General features: G+C 43.7%; 1 protein-coding gene across 4 annotated transcripts in view; it reads left to right on the top strand.

Moving 5' to 3' along the window:
- Positions 1–17,320, top strand: part of pdlim7 (PDZ and LIM domain 7) — a 147,163-nt gene that overhangs the window by 45,522 nt on the left and 84,321 nt on the right. For all 4 annotated transcript variants that reach the window (XM_059990258.1, XM_059990259.1, XM_059990257.1 and 1 more), the window contains exon 3: positions 12,810–12,843. In XM_059990258.1, the coding sequence (XP_059846241.1) occupies positions 12,810–12,843 (34 nt within the window). The remainder of the gene's footprint in view (positions 1–12,809; positions 12,844–17,320) is intronic.

Below are 17,320 nucleotides of genomic sequence, written 5' to 3'. Positions count from 1 at the left end.
AAAGAATGATTACTGGTTCACCAAATTGTCAAATCAAATCTTGAGTTTTAACAGTGAACCAGCTTCAGATGGTGAAATTGCAGAGGCCCCTCCATATTTAAAACTGGTTTTAAAGAGAAAAGTTACACAAGGAAATGATGTGGCATAAACACAAAAAATGCAGTAATCACAACAGTAAAGAAAAATTTTAATGAATTAAATAATTAAACTACTTGCCTTCCACTTTCACTGTTAATCCATGTATTTAAAATACTGTCTGAAATGAATAGGGGGAGGAGTCTCTAATCTTGTGGTAGCATGCTGATAGAGAAGAGAAGAAATAATTTCCCCAGAATAAAGGAGGGGAAACCCAAATAGCCAAGTGTAGTAACTGTTGTGGTGTCATCTGTCTCTCAAGTTTCAGAGCCCCACGTCATTCAGCAGTGTATGCTTGGAGGTTAAAGTGCAGTTGATAGTAATATGGGAGACCTTTCAAAGATTAGTTGCCTTTCCCTTTTGATTATTTTATTGCTCTGTCTGAGGCATTTAACTAACTGTCATTCATTAAAAATACCTTCCCTAAGCTAAAGTGTTTGTTTATGTTGTACCCAAGTTGTTGGGTAATGTCTTATCTTGTCTCTATTACTGCTGATGTTATATGGGGGATAAAAAGGAACCCCCCCCCCAGGCAAAAATGGGGATCTACAGCATAAAAGGTAAAACAGTCATTTATCCTGGTGACTGTTAAGATTAAAATACTGCAACAGAAGCTATCTTACAGCACTGGAAGGTTTCCCCGTGGTCTGTTTCCTGTTTATAGCATTGCAGACATTAACAGTTTCCTGATGACTTATCAGGGTGTTGGAGCATAATACTTGTACCAATAGTTGCAAATTGTGTCTTAATAACTCATTTTGCAATTACCTTACATAAAAATGCAAAACAGAAAATAGGAACAGATCACCCAGCCTCTCATTTCTACATCCTTGCCCTTTTCAATGTGATATGGCTAATCTGCTCTAGTCCCCAATTCCTTAATCTAGTGAAAATATATCCAACTTCTATTTAGTTACAGTACATCCAATGATCTAGATCCAGCCAGTGCAACTCTAACGTTCAACATTCAAAGAAAATTTATTATCAAAGTGTATCTGTTATCATATACTACCATGAGTCATTTTCTTGCAGGCATTCACTTTAAATACAAAGATGCACAATAGAATTAATGAAAAACCACACACAGCAAAGATGGAGAAGCAACAAATGTGCAAAGATGACAAACTGTAAATACAAAAAAAGAGGAAAAACCCAAAATAATAAATATCAAGAACATGAAATGAAGAGACCTTGAAAGTGAGTCCAGAGATTGTGCGAACCTTTCAATGATGGGGCAAGTTAAGTTGAGTCAAGTTATCTTCTTTGGTTCAAGAGCCAAATGGTTGAGGGGTAATAACTGCTACTGAACCTGGTGGTGTGGGTCCTGAGGCTCCTGTACCTTTCTGATGTCAGCATTGAGAAGAGAGCATGTCCTGGATGATGGCGGTCCTTGATGATTGATGTTGCTTTCCTGCAACTGTGGTCTGAGTAGATGTGCTCAATTGTGGGGAGGTCTTTACCCCTTATGGTCTGGACTGTATCCACTATTTTTTTTTAGGCTTTTCTATTCAGGGGCTTTGATATTTCCATACTTGACCATGATGCAGCCAGTCTGTGTACTCTCCACTGAGCAATAAAGAAGTTTGTCAAAGTTTTAGATGTCATGCCAGACCTTTGCAAACTTCTAAGAAAATTGAGGTGCTGCCGTGCTTTCTTCATAATTGCACTTGCACCCTGAAACCAGGACAGATCTTCTGAAATGATAGTACCGAGGAATTTAAAGTTGCTGACATTCGCCACCTCCGATTCCCTGCTGAGGACTGGCTGATGGACCTCTGGTGTCAATAATCAGCTCTTTCATTTTGCTGACTTTGAGTGAAAAGTTATCGTTGTGGCACTCAGCCAGATTTTGATGATGATTCATTACCTTCTTTGATTTGACTAAGATCAGCGGTGTCACCAGCAAGCTTAAATATGACGTTGGAGTTTCACTTGGCATCGGAATCACCGACATGTGACATCACAACTATAAAGCGAGTAGAGCAGGAGTTAAGCACACAGCCTTGTGATGCATCTGTGCTTTCAGAGGTCGTGGAGGAGATGTTATTGCTAATTTTAACTGACTGGAGTCTGGAAGTGAGGAAATCAAGGATCCAAGCAGCTTCTCAGCAGGAGTTGATATGTTTTATCACCAACGTCTCAAAGTACTTGTTCACAGTTGATGTAAGTAATACTGGAGGATAGTCTCAACCACTGGTGTGATTGAACCCTACCTGAAATCAGACTGCCAATGCAAGAAGTTAAAATATCAGTGAACTCTCCAGTCAACTGACCAATTTAGGCTTTCAATACTCAGCCAGGTACCCTGTCTGGGCCAGATTCTTTCTCGTGGTTTCACCCTCTTAAAGGATGCTCTCATGTTGGCCTCAGAGACTGAAATCACAGGGTTGTTTACTGCTTTTGGAGTTTGTGAAGGTGTCTCCATGTTTTGGCTCAGCGAGCATAAATGGTGTTGAGCTCATCTGGGAGCAAAACCTTGTTGTCCCATATATCCTTGATTTCACTCTAGTATTTGATCCCTGCTACACTGTTGATTGTCCTTCTGTGATTCAGGTTTGGTTTGGAATTGTCACTTTGCATATGAGATGACTTTCACAGATTTTGGAACTGGATCACTTGTATTTTACTTGGTCGCCAAATCTGAATGCCACTGATCTGGTCTCAGCAGGTTACCGATCTTTTGGTTCTTCCAGGGCGTCTAGTTGGGAAAAGCTCTGAATGATTTTGTGGGGACACATTCATCCATGACAGACTTTATTGGGTTAGATCCTCTGAGTCCCTGAACTAGTCTGGCAACACTGTAGCCACTCCTCTGCCTTCCATAACCATCTCCTTGCCTCTGGAGCCTTGCTGTTCAGCCTCTGCCTGTATGCAGGTAGGAGGAGGACAGCCAGATAATCGAATTTCCTGAAATATGATTCGGGTATGGAATGGTAGGCATTCCTGATGGTAGGGTACTGGTGGCTGAATATGTTGGGACCCCTAATGCTGCAGGTGATATGTTAATGATAATTATGCAGAGATTTCTTCAAACAAGCTTGAGAAGTTCATCACAATGATTTGAAAGGCATTTTCAAAGGTGTATGCTCTTTCTTGTTTTTTATTTGCGGCACACAATACATCGAGTGCTTGCTTAGCGTTTGCCTTTGGCGGTACGTAAGCTGCAATCAGGATCATGGAGGAGAACTCTCTCAGTAAGTAGAATGGATGGCACTTAATCATTAGATGTTTCAGGTTGGGAAAACAAAAGTGCAACAAGACTGCTAGGTCTGAGTATCGAGGAGAGTTTATCGTGAAACACATACCCATTTCGAATCCGGGGAATCAAGAAGCCCTTAGGTTTGACCGCTGTATTTGGCTTGTCTGGAGTGGACCATATCTCTATGAAATAGAGAAGGAAGCAATTCCTCATTTCCCTTCTCTCCTGCAATTTTGCCCTTACGTCCCCTGTCTTGTTCTCCAGTGTATAATTGCTAATGATGCTGGATGGAGGAAGTTTTACACCCTATCATTTTAATATGGCTTGGTGTCCTCCCTTCCTTCCTCTTTAACGATCATGCTGATGGACTTTCGTCTGCTTAAAGGTGCCGTACTCGTATTACTGAGAGTCAAGATCATCGATTCCTGCAGGAAATTGTAAAATCACTAGTTCGTGTAGAACAGTGGTTCCCACCTTTTTTTAATGCCATGGATCATTACCATTAACTGAGGGGTCCATGGACCCCCGGTTGGGAAACCCTGGTTTAGGCAATTCAGAAGTATATCATTTAAAGAGAAGTTACAGGCTGCAGATTGTAGTTCAGAAATATCTAGAAGTTTTGTGAGCTGCCACAAGACATCGCCTTGTATTACCATCACCATCTTGTTCTCTGGTGTGGAGAATGCCGGGGATTCAGTACCATATGCACTTACCCTCTCCTTTATCTATTAATTATGACTCATTCAAGACATTGTAAACATCTCAACATTTAATCTGTCCATGCACACTTGGATTTTTTTCACTAAGATCCTCCTGCATTCTTCCAAACTGCAAAGAATACAGCTATAACTTATTTTAGTCAGTTGAGGTGACACAGCCCTCACATTCCTGGATATTAGTCTGGTGATTCTCTGTACTGTCTTCACTCTTAGTGTACAATACTCCAGTTATAGCCTTCCCAACACACTGTATAGTTGTAATAAACTCCACTCAAGCATTAAATGACATTAGACCATTTGCCACCCAGATTATTTAGTGCACCAGCATGCTTGCATTTCTTTCCTTCCTGCTCTGCTCTAATCATTCATAGTCGTGTTCCAATTAGATAATTTGCCTTTACATTCCACCTACAAAAGTGTATGATTTTGCATTTTCCCCACATTAAACTTCGTTTGCCAAGCTTTTTCCCAGTCATTCAACTTAACCACATCTTACTGCAGAGTCTTAATATCCTCATTGCAACATATCCTCCCACCGGTTTTCATCAGCAATAGACCTTAGTATTTTATACCTCCTCCTTCACCAGCATTCAGGGCCCCAGATCATCCTTCCAGGTGAGGCAACACTTCGCTTGTGGATCTGTTGGTGTCATATACTGCTCTGTTTCTCCTGGTGAAGCCACCTCTGTTGGTGAGACCCGACATAAATTGCGGGACTACTTCATCAAGCACCTTCACTCTGTCTGCCACAACAGTTGGGGTTTCCTGATGGCCACCTATTTTAATTCTACTTCCCATTACCATTCCAACATGTCAGTCTTAACCTCCTCTACAGCCACGATGAATCCACTCTCAGAGTTGATGATCAACACCTCATACATCGCCTGGATACCTTTTCCTTCTCCTTGCCTGTCCATAACCTCACGCTGGTGCCCCTCCTCTTTCTCCTATGATCCATTTTCCTCTCCTGCTTTAGCCCTTTTCCACCTACCACCACCCACCCTCTCACCATATCCCCTCCCCCACTCACCTACATAGCCCCTGTCCTAGTCTCAGCTTTCACCTGCCAGCTTAAATTCCTTCCCCTTCCCAAACCCACCTTGTTCTGGCTGTTTCCCCTTTCCTTTCCAGTCCTGATGAAGGGTCCCAGCCTGAAACATTACCAATTTACTCCGCTGTATTGCTGCTGCCTGACATCCTGAGTTCCTGCAGAATTTTATGTGTTGCTGTGCAATATTAATAGCTGGTTTGTGTCTGGAGCCATTATCAAGGGGCATGGTTGGGAACAGCAGGAGTTAAAAACCATAGGTAGGTTTGGAACCAGAGCTGGGTTCCAGAGTGCTTGACTGTTTCATTTGGTTTTGACTGAATGCTGAGTTCAAGAACTACTTCAAAAATGTTTTTGTATTGTAAAGTAATACTTGCATCATACACCAAAGTGCTCCCTTCAGTTACCTAGTGAGGCAACTATAGCCTTTGGCCAGAGGCAGATGTCAGGTGGTGCCCAACCTTCATGGAGTATTTCTACAATTACCCGCCTGCTGGAGTGTGTAGTGGTTAGCAGTGGTGGCCAAGTCATTGCCCATCTGCTCCTGACTTCCAGCTGAACTCCTTTTACCTGCTCCATATGTAGCAAGAGGCTCTTTTTTCTCCCTCCCCCATCCTGTGAGCGGCTTGGTTCTTGCTCTTTTCATCATGACCCAGCGCAGACATCAACCTCCTTGCTGGCTTTGCCAAGAGCTCTCTACTGCCGATCTCCACAGAGAATAGCCACGTCTGCCATCCTTTGTTCCTGCACTCCTGGACTTAAGGACTGGTACTTCAGGGCCTTCCCCTCATGATCCTCCTAACATCCTTCCTCCATTGAAGGAATTGAAACATGATTTCCTTTGTTCAATGAACTAGCCAATTTAATACAGTCACATGTGTGAATGTCATGAATGTTTCTTCCTCAAGCATTCCATCGGTTTGAGAGGTTGCTATGCAGCCCCTTGGTGTTGTTGCAGGGTTCCTAGGTTGTGGTTCTTCTCCACAGAGGCTTTTCTGTGGCAATCCAAATCTTCACTTCTCCTTAGAGTATGCCAGTCAGCAGCATTAATTTACAGATGTCACCTCGCAGACCTAGTTGAAGTTCCAGTAGCAGTTGAGCTTTATTTAAGTATGTGTCTCTGGAAAAGGTCTGAGCACAGTCCTTATGTTGTGCCGCTCCTTGGGATGAACCTCAACTCCTTTTTAGACTTTCCTGGCAAACATAAAGAAGTGGATGGCAGCTTAATCTACAACGTGGCTAACTTGAGGGCAACATATGCATGGATTTTAGACTTCGATTTTTATGAAAGATCTGATAGGGATGCCCCTTCTGGTGAGCTGTCAGGCAGCGGCTCAGTACGCTTTTAAGAGCTATGCTGTTGTATTCTGCAACATGACTTTGACAGTCTGACTGGAGAACCATCCATAGTATCCACCAGGTCCTTCTCCCACGGAGGTTTCTGGAAGTCCATGCAGATTACTGCATGAGAACGAAACTCAATTTCCCTCAGGATCAATAAAGTATGTCCGTCTGTCTGATTGTCTTGTTGCTCACAGTTATTACCTGCAAATGCAGGAGGAACTGTCATGATCCAATTGAATAGACTCTTCTGTTGGGAAAAATGATCAGAAATGCCCTTTTGAACACTAGGGACAAATAGAATCTCTGCAATGGCTTCCGTAAATTCCTCTTGGTGTAGCAACAATTTCTCTGTTTTCCTAACTTTACACTGGCTAATGTTGGTGAGAAACAATTGGAATTAGTGGATTCTAATTAACTGGGACACATCGAGACCTGTACATTTTGTCCCAGTTAGCCGAAGTTTCATGGAAATAGTTAAAAACGTGTTTAAAAATGACAAACTGAGTAACAAATTATGTATTTAAATGGAATACAGAACTAATTAGAATGCTAACCGAAAGTGCTACTTTAAAACTGTATTGGTTCCTAATACATATGATGGAAGGATCGATCCAGCATGCTCAATAAACCAGATCAGTGCAGACATTTAGTGCAGATGATGGACTGCCTTCATGCAACGCTTCAGACAATTACACCCTCCAAATCTTCATTTCAATGAAATATTCAAGATGATTGTCGATATCTTTAAATTCATTGTAGTTCTTAACTTGTTGAAGTAGTGCAATCATTTCATTTTCACTCTTGGCTGTTTCTGGCATCTACAAGCTTGAATGCCTGAAACTGCAATGAGCAAAATAGTTGTGGATTGCCTTACTGACAAAAATCACCTTTTGCTGAACACGAACAGATGCAACTGATGTTATTTAAAAACTGTTCACTCTTAGCACTGTGTGGCAACTAACGGCCACACAAGGGTGCTCGACTGATGATAGTTAGAACCTGTTTGCAACAGTCTCTTGCCTAAATGTCACAAATAAATGAAGGGAAACCCAGCAATTTTATTGATTAGTTTTTGTTATTTATCAGTCATACCAAATAAGCGACTGTCCGGATTAACCAATGGCACAAGTAACCGGAGTCCGCTTTGTTTGAATGTTGTCACTGACCTTCAGTACACAAGTAAATTGTCGTGATGGTCTTGCAGTGAGTCCTATTTTTGCATACATTTCAGAGTTGTGCTCTATTTACAATAGTCATTTCATGGCATTGCAGAATTAATACCTGTCTCTGGAAAATGCTGCATAAAAGAGCACATTTGAGAATTTGTTCAAAGCTTCCTTGAAGTAGTAAGTACACTTGTTGACTTTTGGGAACCGGTGGCTCATGACCACTCATAGTGAAGACGATGAGACTGAGAGCTTTGACAGGAGGACGAAGAAATCCTGCATATGTGATAGAAGGAAAGCATTGCCTCACAGACTCTGCCTTTGTGCATCAAGTTAGCTTACCTTGCTCTCTCTGGGGAGGCGTCTGCGTTTCCTACATAGCCTTTGTTAACCAACTTCAAACCCACAAAATTAGAGTGGAGGCAAGCCTTCCTTGATCCCGAGGATTGAGGAAGAGGAACCGAAGGTTTGTGTTCAATAAACTTAAATATATATCAATGTATATACCATACACATGCATATATGCGACTACCACCCAGGCAGGATACAGGCAGAGGTTAGGATCAAGCTCTCTCTGGGGAGGCATCTGCATTTCCCACATGGTCTTCGTTACCCAACTCAGAACCCACAAAATTAGAGTGGAAGCAAGCCAGTCTAACCATAAACCATGTAGATGCTCCTAAAATTTAAAAAACAAGTTTCATTTGTGTAATGGATTTGATAAACAGTATGAGAAAGAGAATATGTATTTCAAAGAAAAAGCTTGCACGAATGTAGCAAATACAAGAAATCTATTATACATTATATGAAATGTAAGTTGCAGTTAAGCGATTTAAACACTGATGAGAAACCCTTACACACTTTAGTATAGTTAGTTTGTATTTTTGATACCCATCAGCTAAGTAATTTTGATTAGTCCTTCATTCAGAAGGTTTCTCTAATAATGGTCGGTAAAACTTTACTGAAGCTCCAGCCTAAATTAAATGCTCAAGCATTTTGGAGCATATAGCTTCAACATGCCACAAACCAAATTTGGATCAGAAATTAAGATTTAGGGAGCCATCGTGATATGATATTGATGCACCATCAGTAACTCACTCTGTGACGTAAAGGCGAGATATCGGCTTTTATTGACTGGAAGAAGGAACAAACAGTGAGTGACCACCATACTACATCCTGGAGACAGAGAGGCTGGGCTCAGGCCTTGATCGCCTTTATACAGGGGTCTGTGGGAGGAGCCACAGGAGCAGTCAGTGGGGGGGGGGCGTGTCCAGACAGGTATATTCTAGTTCATCACATTCACCCCCGCTTTGCTTTAAAAAGAGTCCCCATGTGGCGAAGTTCCTTACAGGTTAAGTCTTACAGGTTAAGTCTATCAGGTGGTCGAATCTGTCGTTTCTGTGATCGAATCTGTGATTGCACAGATGCCGGTGGTGGTGATTGCACTGGAGACGGAGGTTTTGCTGGTTCCGGCCTAACTGGAGGTGTCAGCTCACTAGGCGTCAGTGATCCCTCACGCATGTGCGAGGCACCTGGTATATACGCGTATGAAACGCCCGGTATATGAGTGTTGTAAGGAGTCTGTGTAGGGCCTGCTGTACGCAGTGTCACCTCGGGTACAGGGTTCATAGTTACCGGGGAGTGTTCGGGGTAGTGGTCTGCCTCTCCTGCGGGTGCCAGATCGCAGACGGAGACTGTGTCCTCCCGCCCATCAGGTAAGACCACGTAGGCATACTGGGGGTTCGCATGTAGAAGGTGAACCCTCTCGACCAGCGGGGAGTATTTATTACTCCTCACATGTTTCTGGAGCAGCACTGGCCCTGGGGACGTCAGCCAAGCTGGTAGGGTGGTCCCAGTGGCAGACTTCCTGGAAAAAGAGAGTAGACGCTCATGAGGGGTGGCACTGGTGGACGTACATAACAGGGAGCGGATAGAGTGGAGTGCCTCAGGGAGGACCTCCTGCCATCGAGAGACCCTTTTGACTTAAGGGCTAAATGTGTGGCCTTCCACACTGTGGCATTCTCCCTCTCCACCTGTCTATTTCCCCGGGGATTATAACTCGTGGTCCGACTAGTAGCAATGCCCCTAGCTAGCAGGTACCAGCGCAGCTCGTCACTCATAAAGGAGGACCCTCTATCACTGTGGATATAGCTGGGATATCCGAACAGAGGGCGGGATCAGGGCCATTGACCCCGTTTTCCACGACATACCCAAGGATAGCGAGTTGGGTGGTTCCGAACACACACTTGCCCCTGTTATAAGTAAGGTTCAGAGCTTCGGCCACTTGGAAAACTCGTTGGAGGTTGGCGTTGTGATTCGGCCAGTCGCAACCACAGATGGTGATGTTATACAGATAGGGAAATGTGGCCTTCAGTTGGCACTGGTCCACCAACTGGTCCATTTCCCTCTGGAAGACCGAGACACCATTTGTGACACAAATGGGACGTGCAGGAAGTGATAGAGCCTGCCACCCGCCTTGAAGGCGGTGTAGGGGCGGTTCTCTGGGCGGATGGGGAGCTGGTGATAAGCGGATTTCAGATCTGTTGTCGAGTACTCCTTGTACTGAGCTATCTGGTTGACCATATCCGCAATGCAGAGTAGGGGGTACACGTCAAGCTGTGTGAACCTATTGATGATTTGACGATAGTCCACAACCATCCTATTTTTCTGCCCAGTCCGAACAACAACCACCTGGGACCTCCAAGGACTTGTGCTTGGCTCAATGATCCCCTCCCTGAGCAGCCGCTGCACCTCCGACTGAATGAAGGTCCTGTCCCCCGCGCTGTACCTCCTGCTTTTAGTTGCCACAGGTTTACAGTCGGGGGTCAGGTTGGCGAACAGCAGTGGGGGAGGGATCTTGAGGGTGGAGAGGCTGTAAGTAGTGTCGGTAGTGCAGCTGTCGGCATGGTGCTGGGTGGGATGTGTGGGTCGGTGTGTGTGTGTGGTCAGCAGCAGGGTATATGGCGAAGTCCCACAAAACTGAGGATTCCGGACAGTGAGTGGTGGGAGGGGCCCGTCATATACCATAGTCACACTTTCGAGATGGCTCTGGAAGTCCAGCCCCAGTAGCACAGGTGGGCACAGTTGAGGCATGACCAGTAGCGCAAAGTTCCGATATTCTGTGCCCTGCACCACCATTGTCGCTACACAACCCACCTGGATATCTGTGGAATGTGACCCAGAAGCCAAAGTGATCCTCCGGCTTACCGGCTGTGTCACGAGTCCGCAGCATTGCACTGTGTCCGGGTCAATAAAATTCTCAGTGCTGCCTGTGTCAAACAGGCAGCTAGTCTTGTGCCCCTCCACCAGGATGTCCATCATTGACCTTGCAAGCTGGTGTGGGGCGCTTTGGTTGAGGGTTACGGTGGCCAGAGTTGAGCCCTCTTGGTGCCCGGTAAGCACCGGCGGGTTGGGGGCAGGGCATGCTGATGCTGACAAAGATGGCCGCCTACATCCGGGCATGCAAGATGGCGGCCCCCATGTCTCACACGCAGCGCTGCCCGACCCCGCTCGTAGTTTAGACTTACAGACCTTGGCGAAATGGCCCTCCTTCCCACAGCTGGAGCAGGTCGCTTCTCGGTCTGGGCAGCGTTTTCGGGGGGTGTTTCAAGTCCGCAGAAATAACACAGCTCAGGCTTTTGCCTGGCTGTAGCCGTGGTCGGGTCGGGTTCGGGGAGTTTGTGGAATCGCGACTGGCAGTGGTGTTGGCGAATTTGCTCGCAGGAACCGGTGGTGGCGGGGTCTGAGGCATCCACGGAACCGTTGGGGGATCGCACGACTGGACAGCGTCAGTGTTGTGCAGAGCAGCCTCCAGCGTGTTGGCCGTTTCGATCGCAGAGCGTAAGGTAAGAGCGGCATTTTCCAGCAACCGCTGACGCATGTACACTGACCTCAGTCCTGTAACAAAGGCGTCTCGTACTAGCAGCTCTGCATGCTGTTCCGCTGTGAGCGTTTTGCAGTCACAAGTTCGGATGAGTGTCTGTAGGGCTTGGAGAAACTCGGCGCTTGACTCTCCAGGCCGCTGTCGTCGCATAGCTAAGCGATGTCTTGCGTAGACGGTGTTCACCGGCCACAGGTACTGTCTTTTGAGGGCGTCCAGTGCCCCTTCGTAGGTCGAAAGGTCCCTGATAAATGAGTAAACTTTTGGGGTGACCCTCGAGAGGAGAATTCTGTGCATAACAGCGGGTTCAGTTGCACGAACCTCCTCCGAGTATGATTGGAAGCATGCAAGCCAGAGTTCAAAGGCAAGAGTTGCTTCAGGGTCTTGGGGGTCCAAATCCAATCTTTCCGGATGTAAAACGGTTTCCATGTTTTAAAACTTCCAGTCAATAAAATTGATGCACCATCAATAACTCACTCTGAGACGTAAAGGTGAGATATCGGCTTTTATTGACTGGAAGAAGGAACAAGCAGTGAGTGACCATCATACTACATCCTGGAGACTGAGAGGCCGGACTCAGGCCTCAATCGCCTTTATACCGGGGTCTGTGGGAGGAGCCACAGGAGTAGTCAGCAGGGGGCATGTCCAGACAGGTATATGTATTTCACCACAGATATAAAATATCTCTACAATATTATCATACATAGTTGAAACCAATTGACTGGATCAGGAGGTTTTTGTGACTAGTCTTAACATTTTTTCAGCTTTTTTTTTACTCTGCTCTGACCTTTCTGGTATCAGTAATTTAGGTTCTGAACCGGAGAACCCAAGGTTTGGTTTACATGATGTCCCTTTATTTATTGTGTATTGGAGATCTGTAGCAGGTTATTGGTTCTATTAGCATCAGCCAATTTGCCTGTTGGTGCTTGGAGTTTATTTGCAAAATCGACCTCCCTATCTAGAATATGGGCATTGATTCACATTCGCATCTTTAGACTTCTAATAACTCATTTGACATTCTGTGGTATAACGTCAATGGATTATCCTCTGACACCTTTTCAAGGTATTGATTCAGGAATTCAAATGTTAATGGTTCAGTGTCTGACTGAAAAATGTGACCTTGCAATATCTTGCAGTCTCATTCCTTTAAATGAAATACTTAATTGCATCAATTATTCCTATAAATAATGATTCATCATGCAATTTAACAGGATGGTGCGTTCTGGTACCACATCCCCTGTGGTATATAATTTTGTATTGAACTTTAACTTAAGATATATTGCAACACTAACTCCCTTTTTGTTCTTTATCTTCTCAGAGCTCATCGTTCCTCCGGCAGCTGTGATGAGAAGGTATAGTGGATAAATACATTTGATAAAGTATTAGTATTTTATACATTTATCATAATCATCACAAATGAAAGCAGGCCGATTATTAAGTAATTACATATCAGTGTAACTTCATTTGCTTGTGTTGTCAATAAAAGCTCCCATTTATGGTATTTTAAAAAAATCATATTCACTGAAAATGGAGTCTAACATTCCTCTTTACTATGTATGTATCCTCAGGCCATAGATTTTTGATTTCCTCTGCATTTATGCTTGGATATCTTGGTATTAGTAAAAACACTACACTGTTGATATGAAATAATATATAACCTTGGGTTATACTCAGATGAATACAGATTAAAATTATATTTGTAAACTGGATTGCAGTTAAATGAGGAGATCAACACTTTAAATAATGGAAATTGCTTTCTAAACCATAGTGACTCCCAATACATTGACTAGCATTCTTAATCAATATATTGCTCACCATTGGTTTTGCTCTGTCTATATCTGTTCTGAATGAGTTATACTTCAGACACAAAACTTTGGAGAAAGTTACCACTTACTGCTTTGCTAAATACGCACAGTGCTCTTTTACCTGATTGCATTACAGCATCAGTTTGTAATGCTTATTGACAGCCATCTTCTTCATCCTGTTCCGTGAACATTGAAAAGATTAGTGTTTTTGATCTTGAGGGCAATTAAGCAAGCCAGAGTTGAGTTATTTACATTTTGGGATCTGGGTGTGTCTGGCAAGGCAGGCAGTATTTATTTACCTATCCCTTAATGACCTTGACCTGGTGGTGACATGTCATCTGAGACTACTGCAGTCATTCTGCTGAGGTTACTCCCACAGAGTGGGCACGTGTTATGGGATTTCAATCCAGTAACAATGGAAAAATTGTCAAGATGGTGTGCAGCTTGGAAGGGGACACCCCAAGTGATGGTATTCAATATAGCTGTGTTTTGTTTTTGATGATGGAATCTAGCCAGTGCTGTTGGAGTGGTCTATGTAGGTAACTACAGTGCACTCTGTAACCAGCATGGAGGAAAGGTGCATTTAAGGCAGTGGTTAGGGTCCTAAGCAAATGGGCTGCTTTGATTTGGTGTCAAGCTTCCTAAAAGCAAATCTGCAATTATCCAGGCAAGTAGACAAAATTTAATCATAATCTAGGTTTGTCTGCAGGATAGTGGTCAGGTTTTGCTCACCATAGAATATTCAAGTTCTCAAAATATTCATGTGGCTATGCACTTACATGTGTGAACATTTTTTAAAAACACATTAAATTCTAGAAATACTCAGCAAGTAATTTCACTTTTAGAGTGAAATGGTTAACATTTCACTTTTATTGTTTCTACAGTTTTTAAAATTTATGTTTTTTTGCTTTTTTTTCATTCTAGCTGCTCCCATTTACTCAGTGACCAGATAACCATATTTATGGTTTATTGTCAAGGTCACTCTGGTTTACCCGATCAGAGGCGTTCTCCCTACCAGCTCTCTCTCCACACCACTGCTTCTTTCTGCCCTAGTTTTGACAAAGGAATTTTGATTTGAAACATGTAACCCTGTTTCTTTTCTCATAGTTGCTGTCTGACCTGCATATTCCTTTGTTTTTGGTTATTGTGGCTGGTTAGTTGATCGAGTGATGATTCTGTTATGTACAACATAAAAATGCATTGAAAATCTAGAGAAGGTGGTTCCACTCCCTTGTTGGAGATCATCATTGACTCACATTTCTGTGGTGTGAATGTTACTTTCCACGCAGTCTTGTGTTTGAGTGGTGCCGTGATCTTGTCTCATGCTGGCACGGACTCATGGTTCATGTGCCGAAGATTTGTAAATAGAATTGAACTGTGCCGTTATCAGCTTATTTTGACTTGTTGCTGAAAGATTATTGAAGCATTGGAAGGTGGTTGTCATGACAATGCAATGCTTGACCTCAAACAACCATAATAAAATTCTTTCTTTGTGAGGTATGACTCCATCCTCTGGAGTATATTGTTCCATATCTCATGCATCATTTGTAGACCAAACTTCTCCACACCCACATTTTTGAATCATAGTTTTAATTCAGAAGTCCTTAATATATTGAACATTTATTTCTATGAAAATAAACTGAAGTTTTAAGGTTAGATAAATATTTTGTGTCCCCTTGATAGAACCAACGGACTTGAGATAGTATTTTGTAGACACTTTGAGTGCAATATGGAAAGGGATGGAGAAATAACAACTCAAGTTATTATTGAATACTGTTTACTTTTCTGAAACCTTGTTTAACATTATTAATTATTTACATACCAAAAGGAGGAGTGGTTCATGTATGCACAAATCAAAGTCCCAAGTATTAATTACGTTTCTGCTAACAAGAGACAAAAACATTGAACATAAAGGGCTAAATCCTTTGCGACAACACACAGGAAATGCTGACGGGATTCAGCAGATTGCATGGCTTCTATGGAAATAAATAAACAATCAGCATTTCAGGCCAAGACCTTTCATCAGGACTGGAAAGGAAGGGGGAAGGAACCAGAATAAGAAGGTGGGGGGAGGGGAAGGAGTACAATCGAGGAGGTGATAGGTGAAGATGGGTGGGGGAGGGGGAATGAAATAAGTAGATGGGAGGTGATAGGAAAGGTAAAGAGCTGGAGAAGAAGGAATCTGATAAGACAGGAGAATCGCTCTTGGGGGTAAGGGATGAGGGGGCACCAGACAGAGGTAATGGGCAGGTGAGGAAAAGAGAAGAGGTAAGAGGGGAGCTAGAGTGAGGAATTGACAAAGAGGGAAGGGGAGTGGGAAAATCACCGAAAGTTAGAGAAATTGATGTTCATGCCATCAGGACAACTTGGAGTAGCTGGCAGGTTGCTGGGTGGGGTATTTTGTAGACAATGGAATACAAGTACATACAGTAGATCCCTGAATAACACTGATAATGTAAGTGAACATGGTCTTTTTTTCCCAGATTTCTTTCTAAATATGAAAGGCTTAGATTTATCGGTAGCGAGCAAAGGGTTTAAAGAGGACCTGAGGGGTTACATTCTCACACAGGGTGGTGGGTAGGTGGAATGATCTGGCAGAAATAGTGATAGAGGTGAGTAAAATTACAACTTTGAAAGACCTTTCCTCCTCCAGTACAGAGCCACACTCACCCCTCAGCAATCGCTTCAATGCTTCAACCTCCCTCGTCGCTTTAATCAGCGAACAATGGGAGCTTTAGTTGGCGATATGGAGCCAAACATCGGCTCATGCCTCGTCCTGCTGCCTGTTCACCACGAGGTTCCCGTACACTGCCTCTCTGGAATCCTGTCAACTGTCCACGTCACTGCCCTTCAAGTGTGAAGTGGAGGTCTGACCTCGGTAGGTCTTGGCAATGCTTTGATCATTAATCACTTCAAAAGCCTGCCTGAGACACAGCAGCCAGTCACTTCCCAAACACCCAATAAGTGGCGAGGAACTGGCAAGCTTTCTTCTTTGTAATGGAATCCACTGAGATTGTGATTCCATCTGGAGTCTGCCCACTGGAGCATGATGTGACCCAAAGGGTCACAGTTGTAAGGAAAAGTACAGGGCTGTAACAATCGGATCAGCAGACATTTTTGCGGATCTGCAGGTCCCGATATGTAGTAGAATGAGTTCAGACAGCACAGTCTCCCATTCCTCTATCATAGAGCTCTTAAACAGCAGCAAGCAGGAGAGACCAGACCAGCCACTGAATTTGGAGGAGATGACAAACATGTTTTCTCCCCTTAAACTGAATCAAACTTCCAAAAACTGACTTGTTGAGACTGGATCGGCCCAGACCTGTTTGGTGTACACAGCGCATTTTCTCATTGGCAGTGTGTCAAAATCCATGGGGAAGGGCATCATCATTGCTGTATGCAATCAGAAAGAGGAGAGAGCCAGTCGATGGCAGCCCAGTTCACTGCTGAATGTGGATACAGGATCCTAGGTCATCGCCAGACAGGTCACGTCTGTTCTGGGATATGTATTCTGGTATAGCCAACCAGACCTACGGTGTACTTAGCAGAAAAAGCTCTGACTGTTCTGCATTGTTTAGAGAGTGAGGAAAGAAGAAGCACACTTAACTGGACAGCTGAGGCAAGATATTTGACAGGATATTACTCATGTAAGTGAAAAACATGCTCTCCAAGGTAGGCTTTGGGGAGGGAATAGAGAACTGTTCCTATCTGCTTGCTATTAGTGGTCTAATCAATGGGTGGGAGACAGGTTTCCCCATCAATTCTGGAGTTAGACAAATTTGCCCTATCTCTCTCGGCTGTTATTATGCAGTATTTCTAAATAAAATAAGGTAAATAAAGAGTGGTGTTAATGCCAGGCAGTAGGCAAACTCAGATCAAAATCTCCCTGTTCACACACAATGTTGCTGTCTACTGCTTGGATCCAAGGTCAAGTCCCATCATAGATCAGCATCTGACCAGTCTCAACTTGTCCTCTACCCTTTCACAGTTCAGTCTGGCTACCTGAAGATGATGGGGATCTTTT

The sequence above is a fragment of the Hypanus sabinus genome, chromosome 15, assembly GCF_030144855.1.
Source record: "Hypanus sabinus isolate sHypSab1 chromosome 15, sHypSab1.hap1, whole genome shotgun sequence".
Classification (NCBI taxonomy): Eukaryota; Metazoa; Chordata; class Chondrichthyes; order Myliobatiformes; family Dasyatidae; genus Hypanus; species Hypanus sabinus.
The sequence above is the reverse complement of the archived record's forward strand: the minus strand, read 5'-3'. Positions and strand labels throughout refer to the sequence as shown.